Genomic DNA, 20,599 nt, shown 5'->3' on the forward strand with positions numbered 1-20,599 from the left:
TTACTCTTCGTACTTTGCTTTCTGTGCTGTCGTGCTTGCTCTTGCACTTATCTTTTGTATGTGTTCGTCTTTACCTTGTTGCCGCACTTCGTGCATATGCATTGCTCATCCATGTATTCTATCTTTGTCGTATGCTTCTTTACTTGTTTACGCTTATCGTTTAATCGAGGTGCAACCCCATGCCTCGTGAGTCATCCTTTACACTTGCGTAGTCAGTATAGGATCTCATACCTCACGAGTTGCTTGCGTAGTTGTCTGCTTGTGCGTTACGATGATCGAGGTATAATCTCATACCTCGTGTGGAGCTTTAGCATTCTACCCTCGCGGTGCAGCTTCGCCCATCGAGTCTTGCCTCTCGATTTGCCATTGTATTAGTATGTGCACGGGTTTGTCCCTTATCAGCTTGCACTCCCTGAGTGCAGCTTCGAATGTATAGTGTATATTGTTTCACTTGTCTTACAAGCCACGACACACTTATGCACTTCGGTTCTCCAAAAACATCGTCTTAGGTGCAAACCTATTTTCAAGATGTATAACTTGTAAAGCAAAGGTAGCGGCCGGACCTCCCAAATCGATGTATTTGGGATAGATGTGTTACAACCTCAGTTTGCCTATTCGATACGACTCAGATAGCCTTGTTTAGAAGCCTGCGCATGAGTAGGGCAGGGACCCTAGCGAGGTGCTTGCGCCATCGCTAGATCGGCGTTACCTTGCCTCTGATGCGAGACCTAGTTTCTAGGCTTTCTGGTTCAACCATGATTTTAGCACCTTCCTTCGTGAAGGTATTGTTGGATCTCTTACGAGGGATCCATGTTCCTCCTCTTGTAGTTGTACCTTTAGTTACGTACGATATGTTTGGACTACGAAGAGCAGGACGAGAGGTCTATAGTAACCTCTAAGCGTGTATTGACACATTAAGCTAATCCTGTTATGTTGATTTCGCCTAATAGGCAGATTGCTTGCGATTGTTTAAAGGACCCGAGCACGATCAGTTGGAACTGGAATGAGTTCACTATAGGCTTCTGTAAAGTAGAAGCACTGGGATTTCCTGCAAGAGATTTGTACCCCTCTCATCGTGGTTGTACTTTTGAATAGGTACGTTGCGTACTACGATGAGTAGGATGAGAGGTCTATGTTTGCCTCGAACATGCAATGGCATGTGTTTGAGATCATAAGAGTGATGTTTCTACCCTCACTTTGGATTGGCCCTTTTCATCGTGATTGTACATTTGAATAGGTACGATGCGTACTGCGGTGAGTAGGATGTGAATTGTATGGTTGCCTCGAACGCGCAATGGCGCGTATAACTCACCTGAATAATAATAATGCGGCTTCACAGGCAAGATGCTCGATTTGGTTGAAAGACCAGAGCATAAGAATGGGACGGCGGTTAAGAAACCCTCTGTCGTGCTCATTCGGGATGGTTCATCAAGAGAGAGGATGGATGGTACAAAACTCTGATGGACAGTCATTAATGGCAATCTCGGGCAAAGATCCGACCTTCCCCAGTCATCGGAGGTTAGGGGAAATCCTTTAGGCCACTTCTGCAGAAGTTCGAATGTGCATCCATTGGGCCTTTGTTTGCCTTTGGGGATTTACTCTCTTGGTCACAGACCATCCCCTTAGGAAGCGGACTCAGTCAGTCATTCGGGGTATAATAAAATACATAGCATAATGGACCCCCGAATCGATTTCGGTTGTTTCTACGTTTTGCCTTGTGCGTACCCACAACGGACTGCTCAGTAATGAGACAAGATATAACTCATACACATGATCCTGAGGTACGCATGTCGTGACGTGCATTGCTTGCTTACTTGTTAGCTCAGTAATTAGGTACGTTACCCGTTGAGCTATGTACGCCTGTCAAGGCGTTACTCTAGTTGGTTAAACTGCTTGCGCAGTTCTGCTAAGGAATGACTAGCTTCTCATGCTAGTCAATTCCTTATACTAGTAGCGTTATACTAGTTATTACCTTTGTAATATAGCTGCTGCCGTATGATTGTTTATCATATATAGCTTATGAATTGCTTATGATCCAATGATACTTGTATTACGAGTGTTGTCATGAATACATGTCTTATGCAATTGCTTTGCTTGACTGGTGGATAGAGTTAGTTACTTTTCACCTATTATATCTATGAGATTGCTATAGTTGCTTGTTTAGCACTCTGATCCTTCATGCTCTTGTGTGTAGCTGTTTTACTAGAGCCTTGCTTACTATACAACATATTTGGTTAGATCTGCTAGTCTTGCTTGTTACGGCTTGAGCTAGTGTTTATCTTGCTTATTGCAGCCTTTGTTCTTTCTTGACCTTTGCACCCCTACTAGTCTGTTGTGAGGCTGACCCATTTTCATGGGCAGGTGGTGAACAGGTTGAGACAACTTGCGATGACACGATGACGCGATGCATTCAAGGCAATGCCCTTTCCTGACGTTGTGCTCCTGGGGATACTTGTGCTTAGATGTGGTATGAAGTTTCTAGAAAGCATCTCTTCTGATTTAAACTCTGGATTTCTAAAATTGTATTACTAAAACTTGGTTCTTCATTTCATTTCAATAAAATATATATTTGAACTGAAATCGGTTTGTAAGGGGGTAGTCTGCTTTTGTGTTGTAATGCGCCCAAGGTCTAGGGACTTGTTGTTTTAAACCTGATCTTCCGCTGAACTTTTGTTTGAATCTCTGATAAATGATTGATTTCAAAGCTTTCAACCTTTTTCATAAAAGGTTTCAAGTCCACGATTTTGGGGCGTTACAATGAAATTAGTGAATCTCCTAAGAACACACAAAAACCAGTGATGGAGTGAGTTATTTGGGTCACCTCCCCAATCAGAGTCAGTATAAGCAATTAACTTTAAATCAGACGAAAAGGATAGAAAAACTCCCTTGTTTAGAGTACCCTTAATGTATCTTACGACTCGTAAGATAGCACTCATATGGATGGATGTTGGTGCATGCTGAAATTGACCAGTATGCACTGCATGAGAGATATCTGGTCTGGTAATACTCAGATACATCAATGATCCTACAAGTTGTCTGTAGGGAGTAGGATCCGAAAGAGGAACACCATCATCAATCTTCATTTTAGTTCCCACTATGGCAGGAGTTTCACAAACCTTTTCATCTGTATGATCTCAGAAGCAAGCTTAGTCTGAGATAAGAAATACCCTCTATGAGAGTATGCTACTTCAATTCCCAAAAAATAAGTTAGAAAACCCAAATCAGACATTTCAAATTTATCTTTTAAAATTGATTTTAAACTCTTAACCTCATTAGAATCACTTCCGGTGATGAGCATATCATCCACATACAACAGCAAAATCACAATCACTGCATTGGATTTTCTAACAAACAAAGCAATGTCAGTAAAGCAAGAAGAAAAACTATTTTCCAATATTACTAAGTTAAACCTATCATACCAAGCCTTAGGGGCTTGTTTTAGGCCATAGAGCGCTTTCCTAAGATGAAACACTTTTCCTTTGGGAGTCTTAATTCCAGGTGGAGCATCCATATAAACTTCTTCATTCAAATCACCATTCAGGAAGGCATTCTTAACATCCATTTGATAGATGTTTCAATTGTTAATTGATGCAACAGTGATGAGACATCAAACAGTGACCATTCGGGCCACAGGCGCAAAAGTTTCTTCATAGTCAATCCCATACTCTTGACTATAACCCTTGGCAACCAATCGAGCCTTATATCTCTCAAGAGATCCATCACTCTTAGTTTTAACTTTAAAAACCCATCTACACCCTATTGTTTTTTTATCTTTAGGAAGAACTTGAAATTCTCATGTCTTAGCTCTTTTCAAAGCTCCGAGTTCACTTTCCATCGCAACTATCCATTCAGGACTTTTACTAACTTGCGCAAAGTTTCTAGGTTCTACATAGGAGTGAATGGCACTAAGACATGCTCTATATTTAGGTGAAAAAAAATCATATGATATAAACCTAGAGGGAGCTTTTCTGTATCTTTCGGTTCTACGAAGATTTTCCTCACTTTGAGGAATAGTCTGACTATCATCATATTTTTCAAGAGCACTTCTAAAAGTGCTCCTATCTCTATGAATATAGGTGATGGGATCTCTAGATGGCCCTTCATCAATAGATTGGTGAGAGGAGTAAAGTGAAGAAATGATTTCCTCAATATCAATATCAATATCACTTGAGTCATTCTAATTTGACTCATCGTCACTAGAATCATCATCTTTGGCTAATAGTTCAAACAAAAAAGAATAATCAACATTTTCATTATGTAATTCTGGACTTTTAAAACCACTACGATTTTCCAAAAAACTCACATTTCTGAAAACATAAAGTTTGTCATTTTTAATGTCATAACATCGAAAACCCTTATGGGTTTCAGAATAACCAAGAAATGTAACGCCCCAAAATCGTGGACTTGAAACCTTTTATGAGAAAGGTTGAAAGCTTTGAAATCAATTTATGAAAGTTTGAAACAGAAGTTCAGCGGAAGATCAGGTTTAAACTAGTAAATCCCTAGACCTTGGGCGCATTACAACACAAATGCAGACTTCCCCTTACTAACCGATTTGCAGTTCAAATATATATATTTTATTAAAATGAAATGAAGAACCTAGTTTTGGTAATACAGTTTTAGAAATCCAGAGTTTAAATCAGAAGAGATGCTTTTAAAGAAACTTTATACCACATCTATCAAAAGTATCCCCAGGAGCGCAATGTCAGGAAAGGATCTTGCCTTGAACGCATCACGTCATTGTGCCATCGCAAGTTGTCTCAACCTATCCAACATCTGCCCATGAAATGGGTCAGTCTCACAACAGACTAGCAGGGGTGCAAAGGACAAGAAAGAACAAAGGTTGCAATAAGCAAGATAATCGCTAGATCAAGCAGGAAAAGCAAGACTAGCAGATCTAACAAAAAGTACTATAAAGTGAGCAAAGCTCTAGTAAAGCAAACAGCTACATACAAGAGCAGTGAGAACCATAGTACTAAACAAGCAATTATAGCACTCCAACAGATACTATAGGTGAAGAGTAACTAACTCTATTCCACAGTCAAGCAAAGCAATTGCATAAGACAAGCATTCATAACATGTCATTGCATGTTCGAGGCAGACATAAACCTCTCATCCTACTCATCGTAGTACGCAACGTACATGTTCAAAAATACAACCACGATAAGAGGGGCATGGATCTCTCGCAGGAAATCCTAATACTTCGGCTTTACAGAAGTCTACAGTGAACTCATTCAAGTTCCAACTTATCATGCTCGGGTCCTTTAGACAATCGCAAGCATTCTGCCTATCAGGTGAAAACAACATAACAGGATTTAGCTTAATGTGCCAATACACGCTTAGAGGTTAATACAGACTTTTCGTCCTGCTCTTCGTAGTCCAAACATATCGTACGTGACTAAGGGTACAACTACAAGAGGAGGAACATGGATCCCTCGTAAGAGATCCAACAATACCTTCACGAAGGAAGGAAGGCGCTACTATCTTGGTTGAACCAGAAATCCTAGAAACTAGGTCTCGCATTAGAGGTGAGGTAACGCCGATCTAGCGATGGCGCAAGTACCTCGCTAGGATCCCCGCCCTACTTGTGCACAGGCTCCTAAACAAGGCTATCTGAGTCGTGTCGGATTGACGAACTAAGGTTGTGACACACCTTTGAGAGATTCAGTTGCTATCTTTGTTTTACAAAGCTATACATCTTGAAAATAGGTTTGCGCCTAAGACGATGTCTTTGGAGAACCGAAGTGCATAAGTGTATGTCGTGTCTTGTAAGACAAGTAGAACGATATACACTATACACTCGAAGCTGCACTCAGGGAGTGCAAGCTGACAAGGGACAAACTCGTGCACATACTAATACAATGGCAAATCGAGGGGCAAGACTCGATGGGCGAAACTGCACCGCGAGGGTAGAACGCTAGAGCTGCGTACTAGGTATGAGATCATACCTCGATCATCGAAACGCACAAGCAAGCAACTACGTAAGCAACTCGTGAGGTATGAGATCCTATACTGACTACGCAAGTGTAAAGGACGACTCACGAGGCATGGGGTTGCACCTCGATTAAACGATAAGCGTAAGCAAGTAAAGAAGCATGAGACAGAGATAGAATACATGCACGAGCAAAGCATATGCACGAAGTGCGGCAACAAGGTAAACACGAACACATACAAAAGGTAAGTGCAAGAGCAAACACGACAGCACAGAAAAGTAAAGTACGGAGAGTAAAGCAGAAGCAAGACCAAAGCGCATAAAGCACAGGGCAACAAGTAAATACAAGAAAGTAAAGTGCAAGAACGTAAAGGAGGACCAGGATTTGCATCCTAGAGGACAAGGCAGACATAAGCAAGTAAATGCCAAAGCACAAAGCGCGGGGCAGCAGGAAAGTAAAGTACGAAAAAGTAAAGAGGACAAGGATCGCGAAACTGCGTCCTTGAGTTAAAAGACATGGAATGTAAAGACAAGAATGAAAAGCCTAGGCACATATAGTGCGGCGGCGACAGGAAAAAAAGTGCGAGAAAGTAAAGAGGACAAGGATCGTGAAACCGCGTCCTTGAAGGTAAAGACATATGTATATATATTATACGTATACATATATCATCCTCTATTAGTTATCTTCCTTATTTTAGCATTTATTTGTTCATTGTCCTTTCACGCAAGAATCCCCTACCTTAAGGGGTTGCGGGTCCTCATACACCAGCGGCGTAGGCAAGCGCAAGCTCGAGCCACGAAGGAGAGTTGGGTCCACCGTTCAACCTAGAGAGCTTAGAACGTTAGTATATGCCGTAAGATAAACAAGAAGCAACAAAGGCAGCAAGGCCTCCTGCCTGCAGGAGGCAGATGCAGGAACTCTGCATCCCGCAGACAAGGGTGCCAGAGGCAGGGAGCAGGAGCTCCCTGTCTGCCGGCACAAAGAAAGGCAGGGAAGGGAGCAAAGGCTCCCCGCCACAACTGTCGCAACGAGGCATGCCATAACAAGACAGGGGGGAAACACCCCTGCCAGAACATGATCTAGGACAGGGGCGCCGCCCTGCGGGGAACACAAACAGGCAGGGGCTGTCGGCAGCAAGAACAAGGCAAGGGGGAAAAGCCCCTTGCCGGAGAACAAAAGAAATGCAGGGGGCAAGCCCCTGCTCGAAAACAGGAAAGCAGGGGGGTTTTGCCCCCTGCCGGCAAAACGCAAGAGGCAAGGGGACAGAACCCCCTGCCGAGGAGCAACAGAGGGTGCAGGGGGGCTCCGCCCCCTGCAGGGAAAACAACTGAAGGCAGGGGGGGCTTGCCCCCTGCCGGCAAACAAAAGAAGGCAGTGGGGGCGAAGCCCCCCTACCGAGAAACAACAGGAGAGCAGAGGGATTGCGCCCCCTGCCGGGACAACAACATACGGCACGGGGGCGAAGCCCCCTGCCGAAAAACAAGAGCAACGACAGGGGGGCCTCGCCCGCTGCCGGGAAACAGAAGAAGGCAGGGGGCTTGTCCCCTACCGAACACAAGATGGGGTAGGGAGGCAAAGCCCCCTAACAGAGGAACCCAAGAGGTAGGGGGCGAAACCCCTGCCGAAAAACAACAAGGTGATAGGGGGATGGAGCCCCCTACCGACAAGAGGCGACGACAGGGGGCTCAACCCCCTTGTCGAGCGACTGCAAAAAGGCAGGGGGGTAACCCCCTGCTGACAAGAGGTGACGACAGGGGGCTCAGCCCCCCTGTCGACCGACTCCTCACAAAGGAGAAGAAAAGGATGGGAGGGTTTGCCTCAGGATACCGCGGTGAAGAGGGAGTCGTCGGGCTAGAAGGTCTTCAACGGAGCTCTCTGGTTCACCGGCGCGCGCCGTCTAACGGCTAGAGGGAGCTCCGATGCTGGGTGGTGGCGATCGCCGGCGGCTGCAGCACCCAGGACGAAGGCGGTGGTCGGTGGCGTCAGGCTCCCTGGCGCAGCCGACAGCCAAACAGGAGGAGTCCTGGAGCGAAGCCTTGCCGTCTGCGTCGATCGCCGGCAGAGAAGAAGAAATGGTGGTCGGGAGCGAGTTGTCGGCGTCGGCCCGAAGAGGGGAAAGGCCGACGACTGCGATCGCCGACGACAAGGAGGCAGAGAGGGGTGCTCGCGTCGTCGAGAGGCCTGCCGGACTGAGAGAGGAGGCGGCCTGACGGAGTTGCTCGCTGGCGTCTCCAATCGTCGGTGGCAGCGTGAGGGAGACAGAGCAGAGGAGAGAGAAGGGGCGAGGATTTTGAACCCTCGCCCGAGACGCCTGCGTCTTTTAAAAGACGCAGGTTCTCGAGGCTTCGAGAACCCGGGTCCGAGCTAGGCTCGGGTCTGGTTCGGACCCGGATCCGGGGCTGACACTGCGATCCAGACCCCGACACGTGTGTGACACGTGCAGGCCACGTGTCTGACACCAGTCGGACGCGATTTTTTTTTACACGGGCTTTACAAGAAAGGCACACGAAATGGCCTTTGGGGAAAGCTTATCATTTTTATCTGTAAGGACAAAGCACTTACATCCAAACACCCTTAATCTGTTGTAATCAAGTTCTTTTTCATACAACTTTTCAAAAGGAGAAATTTTACTCAAATTCTTCGATGGAAGTTTGTTTATGAGATATACCGAGGTAAGAGCGGCTTCAGCCCATAGTTTCTTTAGAATATTTTGCGAAATGAGTAAGGTTCTAATTGTTTCAATAATATGCGTATGCTTTCGTTCAGCTAACCCATTTTGTTGTGGGGTTTCCGGGCAGGATTTCTGATGGATAATATCATAACTTTCAAGGTAACTCTTGAATTCATTTGAAAGGTATTCACCACAGAGACAGACCTAAGAATTTTTAAACTTCTATTAAATTGATTTAAAATCATCATATGAAACGTTTTAAACATTGAAAAAACTTGATGTTTATGTTTAAGAAAGTATATCCAACAAAACCTAGTGTAATCATCCACGAAAATAACATAATACGAGAATCCTCTTTTAGATATCACAGGAGCGGGTCCCCATACATCGGAATGAACAATTTCAAAGGGCTTTGTTGAAAATATGGATCTTTGAGAAAAGGTAGACTTTTCATTTTCCCAAGAATACAATCATTACAAACAAAATCTCATTTACAAAGATGTTTAATAAAAGGCAAATAAGAGATTTTAACAATGTTGGGATGTCCCAGTCTCTTATGTCATACATGAATATCTTTGTTTTGAACAACATTATAAAATTGATTATTGGGAAATTAAAGAAAGTCAACGTAGTGATCCACTACGAGGCAATTGAGGTACGGCTTGACTTGACGACAGACGAGAGGTTGGTGGAGATTGTGGACCACTAGAAGAGGGCACTACGCAGTAGGACGATCTTGTTCGTGAAAGTGTATTGAAAGCATCACGGACTGGACGAGTGCACCTGGGAGCCTGAGGCGGATATGCGTCAACACTACCCGCACCTATTCGGTACGTTCTAATTTCATGGACGAAACTCTTTTTAAGGAGCTAGCGATGTAATGTCATGTATTTTCATCTTAGTCAATTTGAAATTTCTGAAAAATTTATCGTGTAGGGGGGAATTGATGAACCTCCAATATTAGGAATGCATTAATTGAGTCTAGGCTTGGCCCAAATCCTATCGACAAGGTCGATATGAGGCAACAAAAAGGTGCTAAAGAGTTTTATTTTTTACCTTTAAATTCAAGCAAAATTCAGGTTAAAATTATGCGAATTTCAAAAGCGAAATTTAATGTATATGTCGAATCAGAAGCGAAATTTAATGTATATGTCGAAGGATGCGTCTCAAAATCCTAAGTCCAACGATATTTTACTTTTCCCAATCCGAGCTACGGTTGGCCCGAAAATCATTTTTTTCAAAAAGGGACTGCCTCCATGGGTCGGGTTCGAATTTGGATCGGGATGGATCCAAATCCATGTGATCCAAATTAATATGGATCTGGACTCAGTCCAAGACCCATATTAATTAGGAATTGATCAAGTTTGGGATCCAAATGAATTTTCGGTATGGATTTGGATCTTGAATCTGGATCCAAATCCAAAATCCAGATTTGATTATCATACTATTTTAAATTCAAATTTCAGGTTAAAATAAAGTAAATTTGAAAGTTAAAAAGACTCCCAGACAGATAAAGCACCCTTTGGAAGCTTCTGGATAATTATTTATTAATAAATAATTAAAATAATATTAAATATAAATTAATTCTTATTTTTGAAGCTTACCAAATGTTGGGTCTTTAGAAGAATCTACCTTGACCCTAAAATAAGGAGAGAAAAAGGTAAGTTATGGTAAAAGAAGGTAAGAAAAAATTTTGAAGTTTGAAAAAGTTAGCAAAAAGGGGAAAGTTACAGAAAAAGTAGGAAAAGTAGCAAAAGTAGAGATAAAGTGGAAACTCTATCTCCAGTCCCTAAATGAGAAACCCTAAAGGAGCGTCACCTCTAGGGCCTCTCATTATTTAAAGTAAAAAAAAAATAAGGGGGTGTGTGAACTAGAGAGATAGAGAAAGAAAAGAAAGAAAGGAAAAGAGGAAAAGAAGAAAAAGAGAAGGGAAGAATAAGAAGGGAGAAGCCATCGTCCACTCCGAAGAAGCTCTTCCAATCCTCTTTTTTAAGCTTCAAAAAGGTATGGGTTCATCTCTTTCGATTCGAATAGGGAAAAATAACTTAAATATGATTGGAGCAACATTCTATAAAGAAGATCATGAATCTGGCCCGGTTTTCTATAATTAAAATAGGAAAAATCGACATATACATGGTGATCTAGTTGTATTTTGGATTTACGATGCAATACCCATATAATAATGTGCTTTGTTTTAGATTTACGTGCATATGCGCATATATATAAATACGAAAATACATATATATGTGCAACAAAGCTTGTGGTTATATATATATATATATATATATATATATAACTGGACAGATTTGTCCATGAAATAATCAGACAGATTTGGACAGGTCTGATCCCTTTCAGTCCTGGACAGACGGGACAGACAGAACAGACGGGACAGATATGTCCCAGTGCACCTACTGCCGAATCTGGACAGATCTGTCCACTGCAATGATAGACAGACCTGGACAGGTCTGCAACGAGGTGCTAAGATTTTTTGTTCTAGAATTTAAAAAAAAGGCTTTTTGTCATGTTTTTACCAGGCCCAGCCGAGCCCTGGGTTCGGCTGGGGATATGCGTGTGGCCGGACCCAGCCAACTGTGTTAGCTGGGTGAGTCTTAGCAGAGCACAGACCCAGCCAAACTGGCCAGGTACCTGCAAGCAAAAAAAAAGAGAAAGGTAAATATAAAAAAAATTATAGTTGCAGCAGGCCCAGTCGACCTGGGTTCGGCTGGAAAGATGGGCTGTTTGTCAGGCCCAACCGAACTTGATTCGGCCGAGTCTACACAAAAAAAAGAGAGTATGAAAATGGGGCTGGAACCCTGTAAAAAAAAAACAGCATGTGGAAAAAAAAATTGTTAGATTTTTGGGCAAATAGGAGCCCTGTCAAGCCCAGCCAAACTGGGTTTGGCTGGGCAGGTAAAGAGGCCTGCTAGGCCCAGCAGAACTGGCCTGCTGGGCCAGGCCAGCCGACCTGAGTAGGCTGGGCCGAGCCATATTAAAATATATATACTCTATCCATAGAAAAAAGAAACATATATACATATCAAGGTACCTGTTGAGTATTCAAATTTCTCCTCATTACATGTTTAGATTTTGATGGAATAAATACTCGGATTATGCTCGTAAATGTACAAATTTGAGCATGTATAAAATTCTGATTAATGTGTTACCATTATCCAGATTTACACGTTACACAAGCTTGTGTTATAAAAGTTCAGATTCGCATGTATAAAAGGCTCATGTTATTTCCGGACTGACATATGTTAAAAAGTTTAGTTTCATGCAAGTAAATCTATAGATGTAGACATACATTATATGCAGTTTTGCGTAAACATACATGTGCAGATTTTTACATGATCTTTACTGGGTTGTAATGCATATGTCATGAGAACATTTGAATGTGTTCTTATACCTACCAATGCTGTCCCGTGTGCAGGTAGCAATGGTTTGGACTCGGTAGGTACGAGTGTCGTACCCCGAGCTTGCCAAAATGGCAAGGGAATGTCGGTTATGCATGCTTTTGACATTTAAAGCATTGTCTACGTACATATGCATGAAATGAAAATGTACACCTTGAAATTTGGATTTTTGTTATGGCACTTACCTAATCACATGGATTTCTGTATGGAACTTGAAAGAAGTATATATGGATCAACCTCTGAGATATAGTGAAGATCCAAAGGGCAAATGTTTGCAGGCTAAAGGAAGCTATATATAATTTAAAACAATCATCTTGCTCATTGCTTAAGAGTTTCTCATTTGAAATTCAAAGATATGGGTTCTATGACTCTATCGTTCTCCTTTAGATAATTGTATGATCATATTCAAAAGTGAGAATGTTATTACACTCTTATTAATATATGTGGATGACATAATCATAACTAGGAGTTCAAAATGGCATATACAAAAGGTAAAAGATCTCTTGAGCAAAAAATTCAAAATGAAGGATCTTGGAAAATTGCAATATTTCCTTGGAGTTGAACTTGATAGAAAAGTGAGGAATTAATTCTGACAGTACAAATATACTACTGATTTATTAGCCAAAACAAGTATAAAGGATTGCAGACCAGTTTGAACACCTATCCCTATTCATCAAAGATTGAACACAAAGGATGGCGAATTATGTGATGATCCAACAAGATATCACAACATAGTTGGCATGCTTCAAAATCTTACTTTTATCGGATCAAATATTATATATGCAGAAAGCCAAGTATCTTAATTCAAGCATGAACCAAAAATTACTCATATGGAAGTTGTGAAGAGGATACCTAAATATTTGAAAGGAACTATTGGGGATGATTTGTTATATAAAATATCACAAGGAGAGGACATCCTCACTATTATGGTTTATTCTGATATTGACTGGGCTGATAATCCAAATGAAAGGAGGTCAATATCTGGATTTTTTTTTTATTGGAACAAAATTTGGTTTCTTGAAGCAGTAGAAAACAAAAGGCAATGGCTAGATCCAGTACATAAGCAGAATATCGGTCTATGACAGTTGTGACTACAAAAATCATATGGATCAGACATTTATTGAACGATTTAGATGTATTTATCCTGAAATCAATTTTGCTTAGTGACAATCAGAGTGCAATTAAGATTTCACTTAATTTGATTTGTCATGAAAAAAGAAAGCACATCGAAATAGACCAGTCAGAAGGAAGACTAAAATTGGAGGCTATGTTTGTTGAGACAGAAAAGTAGTTGATAGATCTTTTTATAAAAAGATTTATAAGACAAAGATTTTGGTTTCTCCAATCCTTGTTGTCCCTAATAAAGGATCATGTACAACTTGAGGGAGGCTGTTGAGACGTGAATTGGCTTTTGGATCTCAGGGTTATGCTCCAACGTGCTTCAATTTGCATTCTAATTTTTTGTTGTATTTCTCATTCTCATTTTTACACCTTTCATGTGTATTATTTTGTTTTATGCAACTTGTAATGTCGTGTATTTCAGTACTTAGTCATTTTTTTGTTTTGCCAAAAATTTGGCTAAGTCTAGGAGAAATATTGTTTGAGCATCGATTTTAGACCGGTGTTTTTGAGTCTGGGTTTGGCCCAAGTCTCATCAACAAGATCGAGGTGGGCCAATTGAAGTGTATGAAAGAGTTTTATTTTCAACCTTTAAATTCAAGCGAAATTCGAGAATTTTTCAATCAAAATTCGGAATTTGATATTTGTGTAATATGTCGTTGGATGCGTCTCAGAATTTTGAGCGCAACGGTATGTTACTTTTTCAAATTCGAGTCCCGATTGGCAAAGAAATCAAGTTTTTCTGAAAAAGGAGCAGTTTGTCGATTTGGATCGGACAGAATCCAATGGTTTTGATCCACATTAATATGAATATGGACTCTATCCATGACCCATACTAATCTAGATTTGGTCCAGTTCAAAATCTATTTGGATTTTTGGAGATGAATTTGGATCTTGGATCTGGATCCGGATTCAAATCCATGCCCAACGTTTATATAGCTTTAAATTTAATTAGGAGCTTTAAATTGGGGTTAATTAAGTATAAGAAGCCTCTTAAGTTAATTTTGCTATTTTTGGAAACCTCTAGATAATTCTAAATTATTTAATACTAAATAATTAATTAATTAATTTTAATTAATTCCGATTTTTTAATTAGGGTTGGTTTTGAAAAATTTTGGAGAAAGGAAAGTTGAAAGGGCCCAAGAGGGAAGGTCGCCCTCTCCAACCCATCTAAAGAGGGCTGGAAGGGGGGGGGGGGGCGTCACCCCCTCTTTGGCCTTCTTAAACAAAGGAAACAAAAAAAAGGAAAGAAAGAGAGAAAGAGGGGAAAAGGAGAGAGAAAAAGAGAGGAAGGAAGAAGAGGAGGAGGAGGAGCATCTTCTCCAAAACCACCCACGTTTTTGCACCTCAGCCCACCTTTTTCTTTCGATTCTCAAAAAGGTATGAGTCTCCTCTCTTGAAACGAATGAGGTATTGAATATGGGTGAGATTTCTATGCAATATTTTGCTGGAAATTCATATAATATGATAAAATATGGATGGATACGCCTATGTACATGGAAGAGGCTTCATGGATCCTCTTCCATGGGTGCATTGAAGGTTCTTTTCATTTGTTTTTAAATTAAAAATCTGTACATGTCCATTTCTGAGTTAAAACAGAATTTTTAAGTAACGCATATACGTTCATTTAAAGCCTATTCTTGGTGGAAATCGATGTTCCATGGATTGATCATGTAGTAGATTAATTTAAATACATATAAAAGGATGTTGAATCAAGGTTGTTTGCATGCATTCATAAATCTGAATATGTATGCATGTTGCCCACATGAATCGGCTGTTATTTTCATACCCTTTACGTATAGGTATTATTTAGTTATGACTTATGAGATTCACGATTTCCTGAAGAAAGATAGTTGTATGAATATATATATATATATATATATATATATATATATATATATAAAGCACAGTGAATACCTGAACCTGGACCGATCTAGCCATGTCGTAGACATGTGCAGATCTGGCCCGGGTTTGGTACACTTCTGTATGGAAAAGAAACGAATAGTATTAAAATTTTCATTCAGTCATAAACTGCTCAGCGATTTCCATACATGCGTGTTGCTCTGTTAAATCAGAGATTTCTTGTGCACATGTTCAAACTATAATGTGGTGCTTTAGTAGATACTCCATGGTGAATTTGTCTTTACATATGTTCCATGTGAGACCTGAAGTATAAAAGTCTGCAAATATATGTACAGCTGCATGAAATCAATACAATCATGCATACTTTAAAGAAAAAGAATTTTCTTAATGCATGCATATTGGAAGGTTACAGGGCCCACATGTGAGTCTGTGAATGAAAATTTGCATGATTAAAATATTTTTATATGCACCTTTTGGTTGGGCCGACTGGCAGCTGGCTACCAGGCCTTGGGAATATGCCCACAGGCCCGGCTGGGCCTGTGTAGTGACTGCCAGGCCCAGCCGACTGAGTCGGCTGGGCTGGGTGCAGAGTATATCTCAAAAAAAAAAATCACAGCAGGCTGTTAGGTATAGGGGCTGCATGCGGGCCTGGGCAGCATGCCAGCCGAGACTCGGCTGGCCAGGGTGACCAGGTATGGCTGCACTTTGATAGGCCGCAGGCCCAGCTGAATCCATTCAGCTGGTCAGGCCTGACATACTGTTGGTGCCCAGCCGAGTGGCTCGGTTGGGCAGCAAAAAAAAAAAAAGGATTTTATGTTATTAAGATCAAATGTTCTTTTCATGGTGATGATCTGTGCAGAAAAATTCCCTTGCTGGACTTGCTTTTAAAACATGTATTACAATCTATTCTATTTCTTGGCTATTTTTATACCTTTTGTCATATGCACCTTTATACTGACTTCATCCTGATGAATGAATGGGGTGCACAGGCCCAGCCTGGGCCTTGCGGTACCCTGTCAGGCCCAGCCGACCCAGTCGGCTGGGTGCTGGCCTGGGTGTGTTACAAAAAAAAAATTATATCATGGGTGCTGGCTTGTTTTCACACACACAAAAAAAGAGCTTTTAATAAAACTTTTTTTTCAACAAGGTGGTTGGGCCGGCTGGCAGCCAGCCGAGGGAGGCCCGACTGACTGCCAAGCCCTGGTAGAGCATACACAGGCCCGAGCCGGGCCTGTGCATGGTCTGCCAGACCCAACCGAGTGTCTTGGTTGGGCTGGTTGGGCCAGCCTAGGGCTGGCAGCGCCTTGCCAGGCTCAGTCCAGCCCCTTGGCTGGACTGGCGCTGGCCTGGCAACCTTCTGCCAGGCCCAGCTGGGCCTGATCAAGACCCCAGCCTGATTAAGACTTCTTTCACAAAAAAAAGAAAAGGGAAGAGTATATATATATATATATATATATATATATATATATATATATATATATATATATATATATATATATATATATATATATATATATATATATATGCCGTGTGATGTATCTAAAATTTTTCAGGTTTAATTGAGTGTGCATTTTGAGTTGAGCACATGCCGAAAATGGAAATGCCTTATTCACATGTTTTAGCTTGACATGACATGGTTTAGTATTATGTTACTTCCAGGTTGTTATCAATGCATGTGCAAACCTAGAGTGAATGGGTTTGGCTTCGTCATAAGACTTTCAGCTTATGTTGTAAATATGCACGTTGAATCTCATTTATATTGTGAATGTGATTTTTCACTTGCTTTGATGGGATATGACATAAGTATAATGTTAATATGAAGCTAGTTTCCACTGTTTGAGTATACATGAAATTATGTGTGTTTACATGTATATAGTTGAGTGAATGTTTAAGGGTGGAAGAATGCATTGACATGAATATGTGCATTAAGTGAATGTGTGCACTTGTCATAAGTATATGAATTGCATAAAAGCATATCAAAAAATGACTACATTCAAACACTTGCACATGGATGGTGAACACATGCATATGATTATGGTGGCTCATGCACATTATCAAATTGGTATGAATGATTGTGCATTTGTAAACATGTTAACAACATTGTATATATTGCATATCATTATGATTTTTGTATATGGTGCATCGATGATCGGAATGAATCATTGTGGGCCTCGAGCTTTGGTTTTGCTCCTCTTTATATATTTTAAATACATCTCAAAAATCACATAAATAGATTGCACTGTGCTGCACTGTTCTATGTTTTTCTGTGGACGATGGTCCCGTGATGATTCTCGCAGGGAAATATGCGAGTTATTGTCTTTGTTTGTATGCTGAATTGCAAATTAAAGAAATGGAATAACAATAATCAAATAAAAATAAAAGAACAATGTAATATACGTTCTGAGATTTTTCGTCAGAAGAATAAGAATCTTAGAGTTCGGTTTTGAGGGACCACGAGGATACAAAAACTCCGTGTGCACTAAAGATTACCCTTAAACCCGATATTGAGGTTCTTTCCCCTGATCACGATTTTAGGGAAAGTCCGCAACTTTACCTGAGGGTGATGTGTAGACACAGTTGTTGTTTTGGTATACTAAGAAAGTGATATTATTGGATGTATAGGTCTTTAGTGTCCCGACATTAGATATAGAGGTCTAATGTTCCGAAGATGATTCGATCGAGGGCTAAGTTTGAAACTCAGTAATAAAATACAACTTGTGTGCTAAGTTACCCTGGGAACCCTACTTAACCTCGAAAAATTTTACCCGTTTGGTGTATCCGCGGGCAACGCTAATTAAAAAGAGGAACTTAAATTGTGTGCATTTAATAAGGACATGCATATGAAAAGAAAACTCTAATAAAATATAATAATTTACTCATGCATTGCACTGAAGTCATGTATATTCCTGCTATGTATTAGATCATGCATATTTACTTTAGATATATGAATGAATGCATGATATGTATTTTCTTTTGTGTAATATCATGTTTTTAATGCTTACTTAATATTTCTTGTTGATTTAATATGTTTCCTCTTGTTTAGCAATTGTTCCATGTTACTTGCATGATTGCCTAAATTATGAAATTGTCATAAATGCATTTTCTCTAAATTATTGCATGAATTTTTATTTGTATTCTTTATGCTCATTTATTTCATTAGAGTGATTCGTACGCAGAATTCATCTGATTTCTAACACCCTACTTCTATGGTTTTTCGCAGCCGCAGGGGATCAGTAAAGTGACTCACTTCTGGAAGAGCTATAAGTGTTATACGTTTGCTAGACATCTTCACATATGGACAACGTGGCTCTGCTTGTTTTTCTTGTTCTTTACATTTAATTGTTCATGCACTCTAATATTTCTTATGCAATTGTCTCGAGACATTTCTTACTTAATTAATAAAATTTGGCTTGTTATGGTATGGATGATAAATGTAAGATCTATGGTGGTTTGTTTGGTTATCCAACTAGGAGTGGAACTGTAAAGACCCGAGTCTCTAAGAATATTTTCGCAAAGATTTTTTAAAAAAAAAACTTACGCATTTTTAAGAGGTATGAGTTAGGGTCGTTACACAACTAGTGGTAGTTCTGTCAATGTAACTTTATATGATTCAATATATAATGAAGCAATCCTAGGCCACGACCCACATTGGGAATCATACCTTTCATCCATCTCTATCTCTGCATCCTTTTACCTTCTTGTTGAAATATTTTGGTGTGTTCAAAGGTTTATCATCATGATATACTCAACATATCAAAAAACACAATATTAGCACTATTTAGTTTTTTTAACGAGTTTTTTTCCTTAGGTTTTGTTCAAATAAGGTTTTGCTTTTTCTTTACATTAAAGTAAAACCAAATGTTACCAAGACATGCGCTTTTTATTTTTTATTATTCTTTACTTGTTAAATGCTGAAATTTACTTCAATTTATAGATAATCCTATAACCTCATGAGAAATTTCTCACTAAGATATCGTTGAGACCAATAGTTGCAATTATTTATGTATGTGTATGTATGTATGTAAGTAAATGTGTATGTATGAAATTTTCTGCTGAAAGTAAGGCTCTCCATATGTGACATTGCAGATTTCATACTAATGAAATTACAACTGCCTTGGCACCACAAGAGACAAAAAGACAATGTATAATGTTAGATTGAATATTCATGAGATACGCTAATATTCTCAATTAGCAGGAAACTTTATTTGTATCAGTACCCTTCATAAAATGTCAATAAACAAGCACCTGGAGGCTATGGTCGGTGCACCATCTTGGATCATAATCAGCTTGGCACCAACTCTCATATGTTTGTAGCAACTGTATGTGATCACCCCATCCTGACCCATCGGGCAAATTCAAAACAGGCTTTCTCTTCTTATCCTTGCTCTTACTAAAGATTAAGGAAGCCAATCAGAGATACAGGGATATAGAATATCATTCATAAATAAAACAAACAAATAAGAGGGGAACACAATAAAACAAAATTGACATTTCATGGTAGATCATCTTTACTAGAAAAAAGTGCGAACATAATAAGCAAGGATGTCAACGGAAGGATCCATAGTTCCTACCCCTAGAAGCATATTTTCATAGCTAACAAAATCACAATCTTAGTTGTCAAAGGCGGTGCCTAGGCGAGCTAGGTGCAGCCCCATCCCATAGGCTTATGGGTCGGGGCAGTAGGGCCCTTTTTTGCCCGCCTAGGCTGTGCTCACATAGATGCCAAGGGCATTTACATTCCTTTCTTAATTATTTGACTTTTTTGACCAGGTTAGGACTTGTCCAAACCTGGTCAACATAATAAAGTTGTTGCCCTTTAGGGCAAATATAAGAAGGCTCTCTCTCTCTCTCTCTCTCTCTCTCTCTCTCTCTCTCTCTCTCTCTCTCAGCAGCCAGTGAGAAGAAGAAGAAACCCGTTAGCACGAGGTACGCAAATTTTTTTCCTTTCTTCCTTTACTTTTATCTCTCTCTCTTCATTTTCTCCACCATCCCTTCTTATTCTCTTTTTTTCCCTTTTTTCCACTCTCTTCTCTTTTTTCTCTGTTTTCCTTTTTTTCTTCTTTTCCCTTCCCGTTTCCTTTTCTTTTTTTTCCTGATGTTTTTTCTCCTCCTCCTATGAGCTCTATGTTAAAATGTAATCTCGTGTGTGTGTGTGTATATATATATATATAGAGAGAGAGAGAGATACACTTACATATATACCATGTATATATATGTAGATATATCTCTCTATATATATATAAATATATATAGTATTTCTTGTAAAACCCGACGGGTATTTTCATCCTTTTTTTATTTTGCGCATATTCCAATAGGAATATGTTGTACTTTTATTTTTATTTTATTTTCTTTATTTCTTTATTTCTTTATTTCTTTATTTCTTTATTTCTTTTTTCTTTTTGTTCAAACCTTGGGGGGCCCAATATAGTCGTTGGGCCCCTCCAACGGTCACATTTGTGACCGTTGGAGGGGCTCCAACAACTATGTTGGAGGCCCCTCCAAGGCCTCCTTTGGTTCTTTATAAATAGGGGTATTTCCCCTTGTTGAATGTATGCTTGAGAGCTCAAGCTCCTTCCTTTTTTCGAATATAGAGATTCTTT

At 40.0% G+C, this 20,599-nt stretch overlaps 1 protein-coding gene across 9 annotated transcripts in view; it reads right to left on the reverse strand.

Annotated features, from left to right (window-relative positions):
• LOC149829927 (putative pre-mRNA-splicing factor ATP-dependent RNA helicase DEAH4) overlaps nucleotides 1-20,599 on the reverse strand; it is a 149,827-nt gene that overhangs the window by 26,605 nt on the left and 102,623 nt on the right. For all 9 annotated transcript variants that reach the window (XR_016433764.1, XM_090016173.1, XM_090016170.1 and 6 more), the window contains one exon: nucleotides 19,245-19,389. Coding sequence is in view for 8 of the 9 variants with exons in the window: in XM_090016173.1 (XP_089872299.1) it covers nucleotides 19,245-19,389 (145 nt within the window). In the remaining variant the exon portion in view is untranslated. The remainder of the gene's footprint in view (nucleotides 1-19,244; nucleotides 19,390-20,599) is intronic.

The sequence above is a fragment of the Nuphar pumila genome, chromosome 8 (genome assembly GCF_984573655.1).
Source record: "Nuphar pumila chromosome 8, dmNupPumi1.hap1.1, whole genome shotgun sequence".
Taxonomy (NCBI): domain Eukaryota; kingdom Viridiplantae; phylum Streptophyta; class Magnoliopsida; order Nymphaeales; family Nymphaeaceae; genus Nuphar; species Nuphar pumila.